Source organism: Mytilus edulis, chromosome 14 (assembly GCF_963676685.1).
Source record: "Mytilus edulis chromosome 14, xbMytEdul2.2, whole genome shotgun sequence".
NCBI classification, from domain to species: Eukaryota; Metazoa; Mollusca; class Bivalvia; order Mytilida; family Mytilidae; genus Mytilus; species Mytilus edulis.
In genome coordinates this window covers 22,991,543-23,011,243 of record NC_092357.1, presented here as the reverse complement: position 1 = coordinate 23,011,243, position 19,701 = coordinate 22,991,543, and the positions used below count along the sequence as shown (strand labels likewise).

At 30.2% G+C, this 19,701-nt stretch overlaps 1 protein-coding gene across 1 annotated transcript in view; it reads right to left on the bottom strand.

Moving 5' to 3' along the window:
- Positions 1-3,790: 3,790 nt before the first annotated feature.
- Positions 3,791-19,701, bottom strand: part of LOC139502743 (ADAM 17-like protease) — a 53,199-nt gene continuing 37,288 nt past the window's right edge. Inside the window, exons 18-22 of the mRNA XM_071292309.1 lie at positions 17,789-17,901; positions 17,121-17,199; positions 15,958-16,046; positions 9,595-9,648; positions 3,791-8,389 (exon numbers count right to left, since the gene is read on the bottom strand). Of these exons, the coding sequence (XP_071148410.1) occupies positions 8,147-8,389; positions 9,595-9,648; positions 15,958-16,046; positions 17,121-17,199; positions 17,789-17,901 (578 nt within the window). The 3' untranslated portion in view covers positions 3,791-8,146. The remainder of the gene's footprint in view (positions 8,390-9,594; positions 9,649-15,957; positions 16,047-17,120; positions 17,200-17,788; positions 17,902-19,701) is intronic.

Genomic DNA, 19,701 nt, shown 5'->3' with positions numbered 1-19,701 from the left:
ATGTAGTGGCAAAGGGATGTGATGATTTTATACCCCTTCTCTCGTTAAATTATGAATAAAATTGCCTAGATACGCTCAATGCTTTTTTTTTAATTACAGCTTTTAAACTCTTTATTTTTGTACTTGTTTGACTTTCTTACTATTCTGATTTCATGGATATGACCGTCACTAATAAGTGTTAAGTAGACGAAACGCGTATCTGGCGTATTTAATCATAAGTCGTTGATAACTATTTCATGCCGTCTTTCTCATAACAAGATGACACCCCTACTGTGTGCATTCAGCTAATCTATTTAAATACTATATGAATTATAACACATTTGTAGGTATCCTAGAAAATGTTATATAAGATTGGTCGTTCTTTTATGTCTCAATCACATGGCGTGAGGGATCAGAAAATTTGGTTTTGATATTTGTTCAGTTTGATATAATCTGTTTGAAGTAAAATCGATATCACGATCTGTTGTTTCGTCAAGTCCACTTATAAAAATAGTAATAATCGATGCAAGAACTTGTATTACACCCTGATTGTTTGTAGTCATTTGTATTTACATCTTGATAACACTTCTTATGTAATCCAAGATTTAATATATATAAAATTCGTAAGGGTTCTGTTTATGATCAAGGTTTAAACTTATTCGGATGTGTCTACTTTTGTGTTTCAAATGTCTGGTTATGTAAATGTATTTCAGTTGTTTCTTGTAATTAGTTAATACTTCAGTTTTATCATGTACATCTTTTGAATATTCATTTTATAAAATTTACTGTTTGCAAAAGTATAAATTATTCTAAATTATAGGGAGTTTCTGGTAACTAACAGAAAACCCTTGCCGTTTTTTGGCACAACGTTTTTGATCTTTTGGTCCTCGATGCTGTTCAACTTTGTACTCGTTTCGGCTTTCATACTTTTGTATCTGGGCGTCACACGTAGGTCTTGTTTGGACAAAATACACTTCTGGCATATTAAAATTTTGAACTTGTTGCCTTTTGTTGGCAGTTGTTCGTGTGATTCTTTGTCAATTGTGTTCTCCAATTTATTTATATTGTAGTCCTGTGTTGTCATTTTGATGTTATATTTCACATGGCCATAAAAGTGCGAGGTTTGGCATGCCACAAAACCAGGTTCAACCCATCATTTTTTCCTTTAAAAATGCCCTGTACTAAGTCAGGAATATGGCCATTGTTATATTATAGTTCGTTTCTGTGTGTATTACATTATAACGTTGTGTCGTTTGTTTTCTCTTATTTTTGAGTGTAAATTCACATTGCGATAAGACGTGCCACGGTACTGGTCTATCCCAAATTCATGTATTTGGTTTTGATGTTATATATATGTGTTATATTTGTTATTTTCGTGGGATTTTGTCTATGTGTGTTACATTTTAGTGTTATGTCGTTGTTCTCCTCTTATATTTAATGCGTTTCCCTCGGTTTTAGTTTGTTACCCCTATTTTGTTTTTTGTCCATGGATTTATGAGTTTTGAACAGCGGTATACTACTGTTGCCTTTATTTTTCTGTCCAAGTTTGTTACAAATCTAAAATAGTATAAGAAAGTTATTAAAATTTTAAAAACCTTTACTACAGAGTGATAGTGGTGTTTCCTGGCAGAAAATCTAAGTCCATTTAAAAGTAAAATAAGGAAAAAATGGATTTACATTTTTACAAAATTTACTTCTGGATACAATCTTATGATCATAATTATACAAGCTCCTGTTCAAGTTTGGTATTAACCCAGGGTAGTTTAAAAATATTGCTCTAGATACTAGCTTTTGATCATAAACAAGCTTTTTTTTCTAAGTTTGTTACAAATCCAAAATAGTATAAGAAAGTTATTAAAATTTGCAAGACCTTAATCACAGAGTGAATGTAGTTTCCCAGCAGAAAAAAACTAAGTTCATTTATAAGTATAATACAGAAAAAAATGGAATTTCATTCTTACAAAATTTACTTCTCTATACTAAATTATGTTCATAAACAAGCTTCTTTCCAAGTTTGTTAGAAATCAAATATAGTTTAAGAAAGTTATAAAAATTTCAAAAACCTTTAACTACAGAGTGAATATTTGTGGACGCCGCTGGAATGTAGGATCGCTTAGTCTCGCTTTTTCGACTAAAGTCCAAGGCTCGACAACTAGTTGTCTCATTGGCAATCATACCAAGTCTGCTTTTTGATAGTCTCAGGTTTAACAAGATTAATATTATACAGAAAATTGAGGGACAATGTCTATTTAGATGTTAGCAGTTATTAAATAGTATATTTCTATGTACTGTAAATTCAGAAAGTTTAGCAACGTTTAGCAATTCAAAAAGTTTAGCAACGTTTAGCAATTCAGAAAGTTTAGCAACGTTTAGCAATTCAGAAAGTTTAGCAATTATTGTGAAAATGCAACAGGATTATAATCGCAACAATTTAAACTCACAAATCGCAATAATGAATGCAAACAATAATTTCTGAATTTACAGTATGCTAGAGTTGGTATTGTGTGCACTTCAGTGTTTTGTGTTATTTCCTTGTTTTGCTCATATAGTTGATGTGTTTCCCTCGGTTTCAGTACTAACCCAGATTTGTTTTCTCTCAATCAAATTTGACTGTTGAATAGTGGTTTACTACTGTTACCTTTATTCATTGCATTAATTTGTTGTGTATGTTTTATTTTCATTCTGGTCATAGACAACTTGTTTGCTTGGGATAATATGTTTTTCTCATTTATTTTCCTTTACCACTCAAGTAGCTTGTGACTCTCACCAGGATAGACCTTATCCAAATCATGGCTTTTTGTCAAATCTGAACATCACAGCCATTCCTGTATAATTTTTCAAGATAGTAGGCAAAATCCCTACAATCATTAAGTATCATCGTTTAAAGCAATTACTCGTTTTGTTATTTGAAATGTGATTACGGATTTTCCTCTAAGTTCAGTATTTTTGTGATTTTACTTTTTCCTACAAAGAATTGACTTACGACTTCAGATATTGTCAAGAAGACCGCGGGACCGGCAACGTCTCGGAAGAAACATTGTAACCAAGGTCGACGTCACAACAGTGACGTCACCTTATCTTTTTCTTGCTAACTAGTAAACATCAAACTACAAAGCTGTTGTTATTTTATTATAATTAGATAGTAAGATATAGTCCCCATAGATATGTTGTCAGATTTGTAGATTTTGGCATACTGATAATTTTTGCTTTTACACTTTCTATTTGTCTAATAAAGTTCTCAAGATAATTGGCAACAAGAATATGTTCATTGTACACAGATGCCCCACTTGAACTTTCATTTTGTATGTTCAGTATACCTTGAAATTGGGGTAAAAAATCTACCTTAATTGAAATTGGGATTCAAAAACTACCTTAATCGAAAACTTTAACATAAAGAGGGTCAGATGGTCTGACGAACAGACGGATGAACTAACTGACGCACAGACCAGAAAACATAATGCCCCACTACTATTGTAGGTGGGGCAAAAAAATCTGCAAAATCATCATTTATCCATCTTTGGGTGAACCTTATGTTTTCTGAGACAAATCTATGTTCTGCATTATAGCAGTAGTTCTGATTTTCTTATAGAAATAATACACTAACGTCAGTCAGAAAATATTGTTTTTATAACTTGGAAAAAATGTGACTAGTTGAGTCTTGCAATAGTGCGAACTTGCATTCAGGTATCTGATACATATATCTTTTTCTGAAAACCTCAATAAATAAAGTCCCATTTTTGTTCATTCATCATGCACTGATTTTATAGCAGCAAAGAGTCATTAAATTTACATAAAAGACATTGTACTATATATTAATTTTAATACTACAAATTATTACAAAAAAGTTTACATGTATATAAAATTCATCTGTTTTTACAAAATAATTTTCCATGTTTTAAAGGACTGCTCCCTGCTCCAAACAGAGCACCACAGTAGACAAACTCAAGAGTTTGGACAAAACTTAAACATGCATATATCATCAAAGAGTCTGCTGAAAATATGTAATTCATGAAAAAGTAAAACAATGGTGAAAGATGAGGGCTATTCCAGAAAAAAATGTAGGGGGGGGGGAAGGTTTGGGGGGGGGTGGGGGTTGGAAGGCACATTGTATCAATAATACATGGGTGATTGGTATCAGAGCAACTTTTCACACTATAATGTACTAAAATTCTCAATAACAATTGTCTGGGTGGCAGGTGCTGACAAAAACTGCCTTCCAACCCCCCCATTCATTTTTTTCTGGAATAGCCCTGATGTAAATGGAAGAATTTTACATTCTATGGTTATCAACTAGTCATGAGTGGAGAGACAACACAAAAAACAAACATAATTATTCACCACTCTCCATCATATTACATGTTAAGGATGTTCACTTGTCATTCATTATTTTTTAATAGTTTTAGAGAACACAAATTTGTCAATGATAAATCTATGAAAAATCAAGAGAGATACCATTTTCGGCCACAATTTCAATGGCTAATATCTCAAAAACAAGCACATTGACCTATATCTATTTGTTGCTTTTTTGGTTCCTTTATCAATCCCCTATCAATATATACTAGTGTTACAAAAAGCTTGTATTTAGCATTGATTATGTCACAACAAAGCCAAGATTGAAGGCAAAAGTGAATTATTGGAACCAAAGAGTAAAAATTCGAAAAATTCATGAAAGGTCAAATAAAACATCTTGACTTTAAACAAGCAAGAATGGTTCAATGATTTCTTCCATTTGTATTGCAATTAATCCTTTGGAAAAGAGCTTTGATGAATCAGTCTACAGATACCTTTAAGCTGGTACCCAACACTTTAACTAAAATTAATTTGGCTCGTTTAGTTTTCTTAAAATTTTGACAAAGTATTTACTTTGACCCTTTTAGAAAAATATAAAAATTAAAAAAAATTTGAACCAACCGTTTTATCAGAAAAATAACACTGGTTATATAGCAGTTTGACAAACACTTATTTTGATCATTGAGAAGCTTAATATTCCCTTAACAACACAACGTAATTAAAACGTTTAGCTGATTTTACAGAGTTACCTCCCTGTAGTGTTAAAAATGTAGGTACCACCTTAAGCTCTGCCTATTCACATAAACATCAAATTTTTCTTCAACTGTTTAATCTCCTTGAATATTCATGATATTTTATAAATATTACAATCTAAATTTTGCATAAAATTTGCACTTATCTTAATGTCAAAAATTACCTGATTTTATTTTATATCAATTCTTAGTTCAAATTAGTGAACTGCATCCTTTATCAATGAATAAAAAGACAATATAAGGGTTGAGATATGTATGTAGATAACAAAATAATAAACAGACAACATAACAATATATACTTTCAAAAAAAATGTATCAAAATACAAAAAAACAAATTGAAGATATCATATTTTATTTGGACGGAACTATACATAACAATAAAAATTGTTTGATATGACTTATTTTGTATCACAGGAAAATCGTGTTTTGAAAGAAAAGGTCTGAAAAAGTCACATCTCTTAATATTTTTCTTTTATTTTTATATAATAAGAAATGTAATCATGGTATCAGCTTGAATAACATGCAACAAAACAAGATTTCTCTCTTACAACTCCAAAATTCAAAAAAAATTCAGAGTGAGAAAACTTGAAGCTGTTTATTGAAGCTTTATTATAAATATAGGATATTTTATTTTAAAAAATTCTATAGGGCACAGAAATGTTTCAATAAATCTAGATAACAATTATTCAAATCTCATGTAAACAAGAATGTGTCCATAGTACATGGATGCCCCACTCGCACTATCATTTTCTATGTTTAGTGGATAGTGAAATTGCGGTCAAAATTCTAATTTGGCATAAAAATTAGAAAGATTATATCATAGGGCACATGTGTACTATGTTTCAAGTTGATTGGACTTCAACTTCATTAAAAACTACCTTGACCAAAAATTTAACCTGAAACTTGCACTATCATTTTCTATGTTCAGTGGACCGTGAAATTGGGGTCAAAACTCTTATTTGGCATTAAAATTAGAAAGTTCATATCATAGGGCACATGTGTACTAAGTTTCAAGTTGATTGGACTTTAACTTCATTAAAAACTACCTTGACCAAAAACTTTAACCTGAAGTGGGACGAACGGACAGACGCACGAACGGACAGACAGAAGAACGGACGTACAGATCAGAAAACATAATGCCCATCTACAATCGTAGGTGGGGCATAAAAATTGTTACCCTAAAAATGGCTATGAGTATTTCTATTGCAAATATGTTTAAGTTACAACACTATCTATGTAAATAATTAAAGTTTCGTGAAAAAAATAGTTTAATTTCATTCACATTTTGATTTGTTAATTGAGCTTTAGATCAAAATAAGGAATTATTTACAGAATCTTAATCATTTAACAAAATCCTAATATCTCAATATCTATTATGCACTTGTAAAATATCAAAAAAATATATAAATAAATATCAATAAAACAAAACAACAAAACAAACAATATACAATAAGGGGGTGGGTTGGGAGGAGGTGTCATCCTGTTTTCCATGAAAAAAAAAGTATTTATAGCATTTTCCCTCAGATCATAAATAAAAATCTTCAATTTCCAAGTTTGATAGGCTTTAATCCTGATTACCTTAAAATTATAGGCCCATTCCAAAAATTCCTGCAAAATAAATGGCTGATCCGAATGTTCTGGAAAATGACTTTCTGCCCCTCTACAATGTATCAGAAATATAACAAGTTAAAGACATGGATGAGTAATAGTTATCAAATACAAAAAATACACACATTACTATATAAATAGCCTCCGACAAATGTACAGTAAAACAAAAGAGAAAAACTACTTCTGGCTTAAATGTTTGTTATTCTATGGGCTGTCATCTGGCATAAACTTTAACTACAAGTGGACCATGATGGGCTATTATTCCATTTAATGTATTAATTAGATAAACTAGAAAAAAAAAATACCAATTATATTATTATGCAACAATACATGGTTCAAGTACAAAAAAAAGAATAATAAATGACAACATGACCAAAGAATATCAATTGCAATTTGAAATAGTAATCGAACAAAAAGGGTATAACTGAATACCAAAGTTTTTAAATAAGTGGGCACATAAATGTATAGCACTATAAAGAAATAAAGATTAGGCCAGGCAAACAAAAAAGTTTGTCTGACAGCAAAAAGCTAAAATAATTTAGATAATTGGATGACTTGACAACATACTGTTAATGAATGTCTGCTACAACAGTCCTAGGTAGATTTACATACACAAGTTTAGATATACCAAATCAAATGTAAATAGAGTTATACCCCTTTATATTACATTTATTGATAAAAATATAAAATGAATTGGATTAGTTTGTCAAGAACTACAAAACTAGAATATATTCAAATGCCATCGTATAAAAATTGTGTTAAATACTATGATATTTTTAAGAAAAGTTTAACCCCAATGTCAAAACATTAGAAATGCCCTCAGAAGTATTTATTGTTCCTGTTCTGATATATAAAGGCTGAATAATGTTTTTGATTCAATTTCAAAAGAAACAACATAATGCTCAATTGTATAAGAAATATGAAAATAAAAATGCAAACTATTGCAATTAGACAGTATCTAAAAATCTCATTACATAATATTAACTGCTAATTAATTGAATGAATAAACATTCTACTGTATTATTCCACCCTACTTCCTATGTCTATGTTTAAACTGAAGTGGGACGTTCTTCATTTCAGAGATTTCCATTTCATCTTATTAGTTCAATCAAGGGACTTCACATTAGATCATTAGAAAATCAAGGGCAATAACTCTGGAATTAATGGTAACATTATCCGTCTTAATTCCAACTTAATCAAAGTATATAACAAAATATCTACAGATTGGAAAAAATCTACAATAAAGTCCAACTTCTTTATAAAGAACAACCTCTCAGTACCAGAGAATAGCCACCTTAGAAAAGAGGTGGGTACTGAGTTGAGGTTCAAAATGCATAGGTATAACTACAGCTGGCACCCTGACAATAAAACAGGTTTTTGGTAAAATAAGGGTGATTCATAGCAGGTTTTACAGTACCATACATTGTTCCTAAGATAATTATATGTTCAACTCTTCTGAATTAAAAACAACCCCCTGTTTACGCTACACTATCACCATCTGTTATCAATTCTCTAAGTTATGCTACACTATCACCATCCAAATCCCTTGACATGTTTAAATGATTTTCATCTTTTCTTCTTCTGTTGGGTTTCACCTTGTTTTTCTGAGATTTCCCTGGTTTAGTGCTTGGAGAACGACTACTGTAAGGTCTTCCAGAGAGTGACCGCGGCTCCATCGACAGGTAAGGATTATCAGAACGAGGCTTCTTTGCAGGTCTTTTGATAGGACGGCCATCTTGGTCAACCATTAAATTTCTGTTCTGTAATAGAAAAAAAACATTGAAAATTATTACCGAATTTACATAGATTTAATTTGTTGTCATTACAATTTAATCTTTTCTCATGGTATTGAAGTGATGCTGTCTCAACGTCTCCATTTTTTTTTTGTAAGCTTCATAGATTGAAACTAATTGGCATTAAAAAACAGCCTGTATAACTCTAGATCTGGCCTACTTTAAAAAAAAGTTATTTAACAAATAGACAGCAAAATAAAATGTTCATGTTTTGGGTCAAATTTTCTTTCTCACTTTTTGATCTGTTTTAGTTATCACGGCCTTTATTGATATTGCTTATACAAATTGGACATAAATTTGAAAGGATTAATAAAAACGTTTACCCAGTTAAAAGAAATTTGACCTGTGAATAACTATACCCCATTTAAAAATATTTGGTAAACAAGAAATGGATGAGCTATGATTGTGTAAGGGAGCTACCATTTGATTTTTATGGGGGGGCTAGGATGAAATTTGAAAAAAATAGGCAGGACAGGAGTTTTGAGTAAAAAAAAAGGCAGGATGAGCAACTTGGTAAAAAGAAAAGGCAGGATGACAATTTGTGTAAAAAAGTCAGGATAAACTAGTAAAAAAAAAGGCAGGACCGAATAGAGTAAAAAATAAAAAGGCAGGACAGAGATTACAATTAAAAAAAAAAAGCAGGACAAAATTTTTCATCCTAGCCCCCCCCATAAAAATCAAATGGTAGCTCCCTAAGCAAAACACACTGTGAAGTATTGTCAATGTAGCATGATACAAATGAAATAATGATGCTAAAGTATTTAAGAAAATCCCATGAAAATCTCATTATGTGTAACAATATAAGAGTATTTGTCAACAGTAATTTGATGAAAGATGAATGCATTGTTAAATTGATATTTCTTTGTAAAAAGATATCCACCATTTGTTTTAGTGAGTTTTATATGTAGTCGGTCATTTAGTTAATATATCTATGTAAATATAACGGAATTTGATGAGACTGTCTCAAAGTGAGAGGGTTAGCGCTATAAAAACAGGTTTAATCCACCATTTTCTACATTTGAAAATGCCTGTACCAAGTCAGGAATATGACAGTCCTTGTCCATTCGTTTTTGATGCGTTTTGTTATTTGAAATTGCCATGTGATTATGGACTTTCCAAATTTATTTTCCTTTAAGTTCAGTATTTTTGTGATTTTACTTTTCAATACTTACTTCTCTTTTCTTAATGTTTAATTCATTTCTGGACCATTTTTGACTTCTCTTATCCTGGAAGGAAAACCAAAAAAAAATCTGATAAAACTAATCATGTAATATAACTTTTTAATATCATGTCAACATATCAATATTCAATTCTTATATGACGTCCTTATTTTGGTTTGTAAACATATCATGTCAACATATCAATATTCAATTCTTATATGATGTCCTTATTTTGGTTTGTAAACATATCATGTCAACATATCAATATTCAATTCTTATATGACGTCCTTATTTTGGTTTGTAAACATATCATGTCAACATATCAATATTCAATTCTTATATGATGTCCTTATTTTGGTTTGTAAACATATCATGTCAACATATCAATATTCAATTCTTATATGACGTCCTTATTTTGGTTTGTAAACATATCATGTCAACATATCAATATTCAATTCTTATATGATGTCCTTATTTTGGTTTGTAAACATATCATGTCAACATATCAATATTCAATTCTTATATGACGTCCTTATTTTGGTTTGTAAACATATCATGTCAACATATCAATATTCAATTCTTATATGACGTCCTTATTTTGTTTTGTAAACATATCATGTCAACATATCAATATTCATTTCTTATATGATGTCCTTATTTTGGTTTGTAAACATATCATGTCAACATATCAATATTCAATTCTTATACGACGTGTTTATTTTGGTTTGTAAACATATCATGTCAACATATCAATATTCATTTCTTATATGACGTCCTTATTTTGGTTTGTAAACATATCATGTCAACATATCAATATTCAATTCTTATATGATGTCCTTATTTTGGTTTGTAAACATATCATGTCAACATATCAATTATCAATTCATATAAGACATCCTTATTTTGGTTTGTAAACATATCATGTCAACATATTAATATTCATTTCTTATATGACGTCCTTATTTTGTTTTGTAAACATATCATGTCAACATATCAATATTCATTTCTTATATGATGTCCTTATTTTGGTTTGTAAACATATCATGTCAACATATCAATATTCAATTCTTATATGACGTCCTTATTTTGTTTTGTAAACATATCATGTCAACATATCAATATTCATTTCTTATATGACGTCCTTATTTTGTTTTGTAAACATATCATGTCAACATATCAATATTCAATTCTTATATGACGTCCTTATTTTGGTTTGTAAACATATCATGTCAACATATCAATTATCAATTCATATAAGACATCCTTATTTTGGTTTGTAAACATATCATGTCAACATATTAATATTCATTTCTTATATGACGTCCTTATTTTGTTTTGTAAACATATCATGTCAACATATCAATATTCATTTCTTATATGATGTCCTTATTTTGGTTTGTAAACATATCATGTCAACATATCAATATTCAATTCTTATACGACGTGTTTATTTTGGTTTGTAAATATATCATGTCCACATATCAATATTCATTTCTTATATGACGTCCTTATTTTGGTTTGTAAACATATCATGTCAACATATCAATATTCAATTCTTATACGACGTGTTTATTTTGGTTTGTAAACATATCATGTCAACATATCCAGGGATCTCCATGGATGAAAATTGAACCATGGAGGAACTTTCACCATTACAAACCGTGTCTATGCTGTACAGTGTAGCGCGATCGGAAGTGTTTTATCCCTCCATACAAGGAATGGTGAACATGCTAATTCATTGCTTATTTAAATTATATTTATTTGAATTTTCATTATAGAATTAGAAGTATCAATATTTTCATTTATTGGCGTTTTTAACCATTTAAATGCCAAGTCTTCATGGTCCCCCCTTAGTGGAGAATGACCAAAAGCTGTCATGAAGGTCCCCATGTAGATTTCATGTATTTTTGGTAATTGTTATGGGGGTTAAAAATCATATGGTGTGGAGCTTATTTTTCATGGACACTGTCAAATTCAGAACCCATTACCGGTATGGCTGATTTGCAGCAACAACAAAACGATTCGTACGGGTTATGTGAAAGGTTAAAGAGATTTGTAAAGCAAACGCTGACAAATGAAAAGGTTTTTAATGACTTTATCTGGCAAATTGATGCTGTGCAACATGCATCTTTCGAGTCTGAATAGAAACCGGAAACGCGGATGTATCAATTTGATTGTAATATACGAAATGAATTCGGAATTACGATACGATATTTCTTTACTGGAAATATTTAAGTTTTTACTTTTAAACTTTCAAAGTAATTCTAAATTATTGTTACAACAGTACTCGAGTTATTTGCGATGAAATAATATTTACTGTTTTGCGTCTTATTTTGTACTGCTTAAAAAAGGGGATGCTGATTGCGTAAGTCAAAATAAAGTACGTGTTCGACTTGTTAAACTGTTTTCTTTGTAACTGGATAATTAATTAATTTATTTAATCTAAATTATCATAATCATTTACTGAAACTTAGTTGATTAATTCGACAAATGGATCGTCTATCCTCATATAGTATTCTCCTGTCTGGTTTGTTGACCTACCTGTACAAGCTCAGGTACAAGTGATTAGCGATCTTAATCCGGATATCCCTCACACGTTAGAACTGTATTGGATTATAACATAAAAAGCCTAAGGGTTATGTAATTACATGCATTTGATTATAATTGATAAAATAAAATGGCGTCGGGCTACAAAAAACGATGAAGTTTTGAACGATGGCGGAAGACAATTTAACGATGGCGCGAGTCATTTGACGATGGCCCAAGACATTTGAACGATGGCGGGGCGCCATCGTTAAACAGGCCATGGAGATCCCTGCATATCAATATTCATTTCTTATATGACATCCTAATTTTGGTTTGTAAACATATCATGTCAACATATCAATATTCAATTCTTATATGACGTCCTTATTTTGGTTTGTAAACATATCATGTCAACATATCAATATTCAATTCTTATATGACGTCCTTATTTTGGTTTGTAAACATATCATGTCAACATATCAATATTCATTTCTTATATGACGTCCTTATTTTGGTTTGTAAACATATCATGTCAACATATCAATATTCAATTCTTATATGACGTCCTTATTTTGGTTTGTAAACATATCATGTCAACATATCAATATTCAATTCCCATATGAGGTCCTTATTTTGGTTTGTAAACATATCATGTCAACATATCAATATTCATTTCTTATATGACGTCCTTATTTTGGTTTGTAAACATATCATGTCAACATATCAATTATCAATTCATATAAGACATCCTTATTTTGGTTTGTAAACATATCATGTCAACATATTAATATTCATTTCTTATATGACGTCCTTATTTTGTTTTGTAAACATATCATGTCAACATATCAATATTCATTTCTTATATGATGTCCTTATTTTGGTTTGTAAACATATCATGTCAACATATCAATATTCAATTCTTATACGTCGTGTTTATTTTGGTTTGTAAACATATCATGTCAATATATCAATATTCATTTCTTATATGACGTCCTTATTTTGGTTTGTAAACATATCATGTCAACATATCAATATTCAATTCTTATATGACGTCCTTATTTTGGTTTGTAAACATATCATGTCAACATATCAATATTCAATTCTTATATGACGTCCTTATTTTGGTTTGTAAACATATCATGTCAACATATCAATATTCATTTCTTATATGACGTCCTTATTTTGGTTTGTAAACATATCATGTCAACATATCAATATTCAATTCCCATATGAGGTCCTTATTTTGGTTTGTAAACATATCATGTCAACATATCAATATTCATTTCTTATATGACGTCCTTATTTTGGTTTGTAAACATATCATGTCAACAAGAAAATTTGTATAAAAATAAAAGACTACAGAAATGGAGAAATCAAAATCAAGACTGTAATATATTTGCACCAAACTTTTATGTCCTAAACTGAGGTAAATGGAGACATATTTTGATTAGGTCTTCAAGGAATAGGAATAAAGGGCTGCGCTTTAGCGCATGATACGCCCGTTGCTCTTTTAACTTGTCTTTTATGCTTTAAATGAATTTATATGATCAACTAGAAATATATATACAAATCAAAAGGGATGTTACATTAATATATTCACCAAAGTTTCATAAAATCCCCCTTTTTTAAGTATAAAAATTCATTACTTAAGAAAACGTAAAATCTAAAATTTATAAAAATGGAAAGGGAGATTATGTCAATAGATATAAACAATTTATCAAAGTTGCATAAAATTTTGTGAAAGTGTTAGTTATTGTCCCAAAATTGGAAAATCCCCCCTTTTTTAAGCATAAAAATTCATAACACGGAAATGTAAAATCTGAAATTTATAAAAATTGAAAGGGAGCTTACATCAATAGATATAAACAATTCACCAAAGTTTCATGGACATTGGTGAAAGCCTTTTTGAGTTATTGTCCGAAGGGTTGAAAATCCCCCTTTTTTTATGAATAAAGCCCCATAAATCCAAAACTTAAAATTTGAAATTTATAAAAATTGAAAGGGAGCTTACATCAATAGATATAAACAATTCACCAAAGTTTCATGGACATTGGTGAAAGCCTTTTTGAGTTATTGTCCGAAGTGTTGAAAATCCCCCTTTTTTTATGAATAAAGCCCCATAAATCCAAAACTTAAAATCTGAAATTTTTAAAAATTGAAAGGGAGCTTACATCAATAGATATAAACAATTCACCAAAGTTTCATGGACATTGGTGAAAGCCTTTTTGAGTTATTGTCCGAAGTGTTGAAAATCCCCCTTTTTTTATGAATAAAGCCCCATAAATCCAAAACTTAAAATCTGAAATTTTTAAAAATTGAAAGGGAGCTTACATCAATAGATATAAACAATTCACCAAAGTTTCATGGACATTGGTGAAAGCCTTTTTGAGTTATTGTCCGAAGTGTTGAAAATCCCCTTTTTTTTTATGAATAAAGCCCCATAAATCCAAAACTTAAAATCTGAAATTTATAAAAATTGAAAGGGAGCTTACATCAATAGATATAAACAAGTCACCAAAGTTTCATGGACATTAGTGAAAGCCTTTTTGAGTTATTGTCCGAAGTGTTGAAAATCCACCCTTTTTTATGAATAAAGCCCCATAAATCCAAAACTTAAAATCTGAAATTAAAAAAAAACGAAAGGGAGCTTACGTCAATAGATTTAAACAATTCACTTAAGTTTCATGGAAATTGGTGAAAGTGTTTTTGAGTTATTGTCCGAAGTGTGGACGACGGACGGACAGACGGACGGACGGACAACGGTATACCATAATACGCCCCGTCTAAAAGACGACGGGCGTATAAAAATGATAATTGAGTTATCTTTCTTAGAACAAAATAATCATAACTCAAGGTGTTTTTTTCCTTCAGAGACTTTAATATTCATGTCAGTATTTGAACAGTAGAATGATTCTGATTTAATAAATGCTAATGAATTTTATTTATCAAGATTTTACAAATTTCATCTTTCTATTCAATTACTTTTTTATACTGCAACTTCTATTAACTCACATAAAAATTTAATAAATCAAAATGTTGACTGGCCTTTTCTATTAATAATTAAATGACATGATTTTGAGGATAATTAATAACCCTATCAGAGAAGCGGATCACTTGTAACAATAAATGATGATACCAGTTTCAATTGTTTATAACCTTGAAGTCCTTAACTTCTAGACAGGTAAAAAATGTAAGTTTCATTATCAATTTTATTTTAAAAGGAGTTGGTTCACTAATGAATAATTTTCGGCAATTATATGCTGTGCAAATTTAATGGAAACATTAAATGTTTAATTGTTCAAGTTTAGAAAGGCTTTTGCCAATTGCATCAAATGACATCATAAACATAGGTTATAATCCTTTCAACCTTTCAGGAATTAAGAACATGGTGAACGAACCAGATGTGCTTTCACTTAAGAGAGGTTACCAATACAACAGGTTCATTTGTACAAAGAAATAGAACCTCTTTGGGACTTAAGCTTTTGTTTTGTATTCACATATTTTTGGTTTACTCAAGATCACAATGTAAACCACTTGTTAAGACTAGACTTAAGAACATGATTAAAACACATATTTGTTTTGTTTATTATTTTGTCCATAAATTCATTTAAGCCATCAGTTTTTCTTGTTTTCTCGTTTTACATTTGTCATTTCTGGACCTTTTATTGCTGACTATGTAGTATGTGCTTTTGTCATTATTGAAAGCCTTATGGTAACCAATAGTTGTTAATTTCTGTGTCCTTTTGTGTCATTGGCAATCATACCACATCTTCTTTTTTTGTACTGGTTTAGATAAGTTTCACTGTAACTAATTTTCTTTGCATTAACATTGTAAGTAATTTTACTTACCCTACACCAAACTACACAACTGAGTGGTACCCAGATAAGTAAAGAGAAAACCTGTATAAATGCTACCATGTTGGTTTTAAACGCTTCAGCTGTTTAAAAATATAAAAATGTTCAAAGTGTTAAACATTAAAGCTTTAAAACATTAATTATGCTGTAATTCTTATGCTTTTCTAAGTTTAAAAAAAAAAAGGTTTTACAGTTAGCAAGTCTAGAAATAATAGTAAAGGACAAGGTACGATAAGGCCTGTTTTTGGCCCCCTATTTTCTCATTTTTCAAATTCTGTTTTTGAAAGCTACTTATTATGTTAAAATATTTCCTAATGCTTGAAATTTGTTAGGATGAACTTCAAACCACTAATTTAAGCACCTGGATGAGGTGAGGGGGGTAAACTTTCTGTTATTATTCAAATACAATGTATTGTAATTATTTTTCACTTTTTAGGTGTTTCATACAATATTTTTTTAGTTAATGCCTGCGCCAACGTGACCTAGAATTTTTTTAATGAATATCATAAGCACTGTTTTTGCTGTCTAAATTGACGTAATTTTCTCTGGGTCATGTAGGCACACCAGATTAAATTTTAAGAAACAATGACCAAAAATCTTAATTTTTCCCTCCGTTTTGATGCCCTTCAGCCCCCCCTAACCTCACCCATTTTCTGAAAATTAATGGTTTTGAAGTTCAGCCAAATAAACTTCAAACATAAGGGAATATTTTAAAGTGATAGGTAGCTTTCACAAACAGAATTTGAAAAATGAGAAAATAGGGGGGTCCAAAAACAGGCCTTTTCGTACCTTGTCCTTTAAAAAGTGATAAAAAAACCAGCTGTTTCCATGTAATGGTTGCAATTGTGTAAGATAAGGGGGAAAGGACATAGAAAATGATTTTTTTTCAACTCATCATTGATTTAGTTTTGTGATTAAATCCTTTTTTTTTATAAAGGAAAAACAACTTATCTTGCATATTTTATAAATATATGTTCCATGCTTTTGACAACAAGCCTACAGAAAATTGTAATCCTTTATGCCCATTTTTTTTTTTATCAATATGCACTTAATCTTCAGTCATGAATTCAACCAAAATTAGTTCCCATGAATAATAATCAATCAACATTTTATGATTAAATGTGTCTCATGTAGATTATTTCTGCACATTTACTTACCAATAAAATCAAAGCTTATTTGATCAATCAAATCAAAGAATCTGGATATGTAGCTAGGGTCAGAGTTTATACAGGTTCCCTGAAATAAAACAATGTTTTGATTGATTTACCAAATAATGAAAGCATGTACCTTAGTTGAATGATACATATTCCCAATTATACATATTTTTCTATTGCTTAATACAATTTTTTAGTTCAACAAATTGATGACACAGAAATATGTCTCACCAGAAATTCAGAAAAAAGACAATCTGATAGATAGCAACATTGCTTATCAATTCAAAATTGCTCAAGACCTAGACATAGAGAGCAGTGCATCAAAATGATCTTCAAAATGGGACATTTTTAAAACTGGGGAGTAACATTTTTCAAATTTAAAAAAAAATAAAATTTCATAAAATATTTTATGCTCTTTCTTCTGTCTACTCTATATATATTGTAGCTAGTAGAGCAAGGTTGGTGGTATTTAACAGTGGTATTTACCGCCCTGGACAATACTCCCCAAGTGGTCTATACTGGCAAATTGAAAATTAAAAAGTTTTACCAAAACTGGGTAGGAAAATATATTAAGTGTATGTTTTGCAAATATAAATTATACTATTTAACTGTACTTTCTGAAATTAGTTATTATTCCGAGTGTTTATACATGTATATATATAAATTAATACTTGTCTGCAATATCCCACAGTACATGGTCTACCATCTTGATGGAATGCTGTCTGGTTTACTGCTGTACAGGCTGCTGAAGCACTTTTACAGCATCTTTTACAGGAATCACCAACTGTAGGATAAAATATTTCAGTATCAATTTAAAGCACTAAATATAAATTGTTTTAGTTGAATGCACTAAATCATAAGGAAAATGTGTTTTATTTTACACTAACATTCTTAATTATGTGCCTGTCCAAAGTAATGAGCCTGTAGTTCAGTGGTTCTCATTGGTTAATGTCTGTCATTTTTTTTTTCGCAAACTGTTTCGTTATACATTCTGGGCTATTAAGTTTCCTCAAATGAATCGTTTTATATTTTTTATGTCAGCCTTTTATAGCCAACCATAGGATACATGTTTTTCTCATTGTTGAAGGCCCTACAATTGCCTACAGTTGCATACATCCACTTCATTTAAACTTTCATGGATATATATAGTTGTCTCAAAGCAGTCATACCACATTTCCTATTTTTTTCTTTCTTATTGTTTTAATCTTTCAAAACATGTGCCATTAAGTGTAAGGATACTACGGCTTATAATTCAACATTGATGAACAATTCAGGCAGAATTAGAAAATAAATTGTAAAAAAAGTATCATGAGACAGGAATTGACTGGGAGACAAATTAGAAAAAAATGGATTGCTTGCATGCATATGGGACAACTAAACGTTATAAAATTCATTATCAAATATCACATCATTCCATATATGCAAATAAGTACAATAAACATTCGAAGAATCCTCAAATTAGTACACTGATACATATGGATACCTCAAGAATTTCTTAAAACGCAAAAAAAGTTGATACTACAGAAAACTCTAATTTATATGGTGTGATACAGCTTAATTATCTTGACTATATTTTGAAATAAATCTCATTTTTACTTAAATTCAACTTCAAGATTACAATTTTTAGTCTTGTTTGCAGTTTACTTGAATATCAATTTGGCAGACGTAATAATATTTAAATAGAGTTGTCTACCTTTTAAATGAATATGTCCGCCATGTTCTTTCAAATTTAGAAATGACGGTAGTGTGTATAAAAAGTTGACTTTGTTAATGCAGTTTACTGCTTGCATTACTGTAAAATGGTCCAAATAAATTAAATATTGTGCAATGTTGCTGACTTTAACTTAATTGTTGAATTGACAATATAAAAAAGAAGATGTGGTATGATTGCCAATGAGACAATTATCCACAAAAGACCAAAATGACACAGACATTAACAACTATAGGTCACCGTACGGCCTTCAACAATGAGCAAAGCCCTTTCTGCATAGTCAGCAGACCTCATACAATCAAAAAAGCTTTGCATGTCATATAAGCATTAGAATTATTTTATTCTTGTTGCTAATAAATCCATGAAAATACACTACAAACTTTACAAACAAATAATAAACACTATTAACAATGTTATTTTAATTCAGCCATGTATATCATTTTGGAAACAGCTAATTCAAACTTTACAATTTAAATAATATGTAAGACAAAATTTGCACATAAGCTGATTTATTAATTTGTAGGTTGTACAATTGTTGTGTAACCTCTTAAATTTACTAAAACATTCTAAAATTAAAGAACCTTAGTGAGCACGCTCACATACCCCACGTCCCCACATTGTCATTGGAGAAATTAAATAAGTATAAGAAAAAAAAATTGTATAAGAAAAAATATTGAATAATAATTTCCTGTCAATATACACATCTACATAGTATGTCCTTATTAACTTCAAAATTTCATGAAATTCTGTTGTGTGTTTTCAGAGGAGTTGAGATGACAAACTGTTGCAGAAGTACATTCATTGAAGCAAATAAGTTCAAAGGGGCGTAACTCCTAGAAATAAAATTGAATCCTAATTTCCCGTCGATATGCA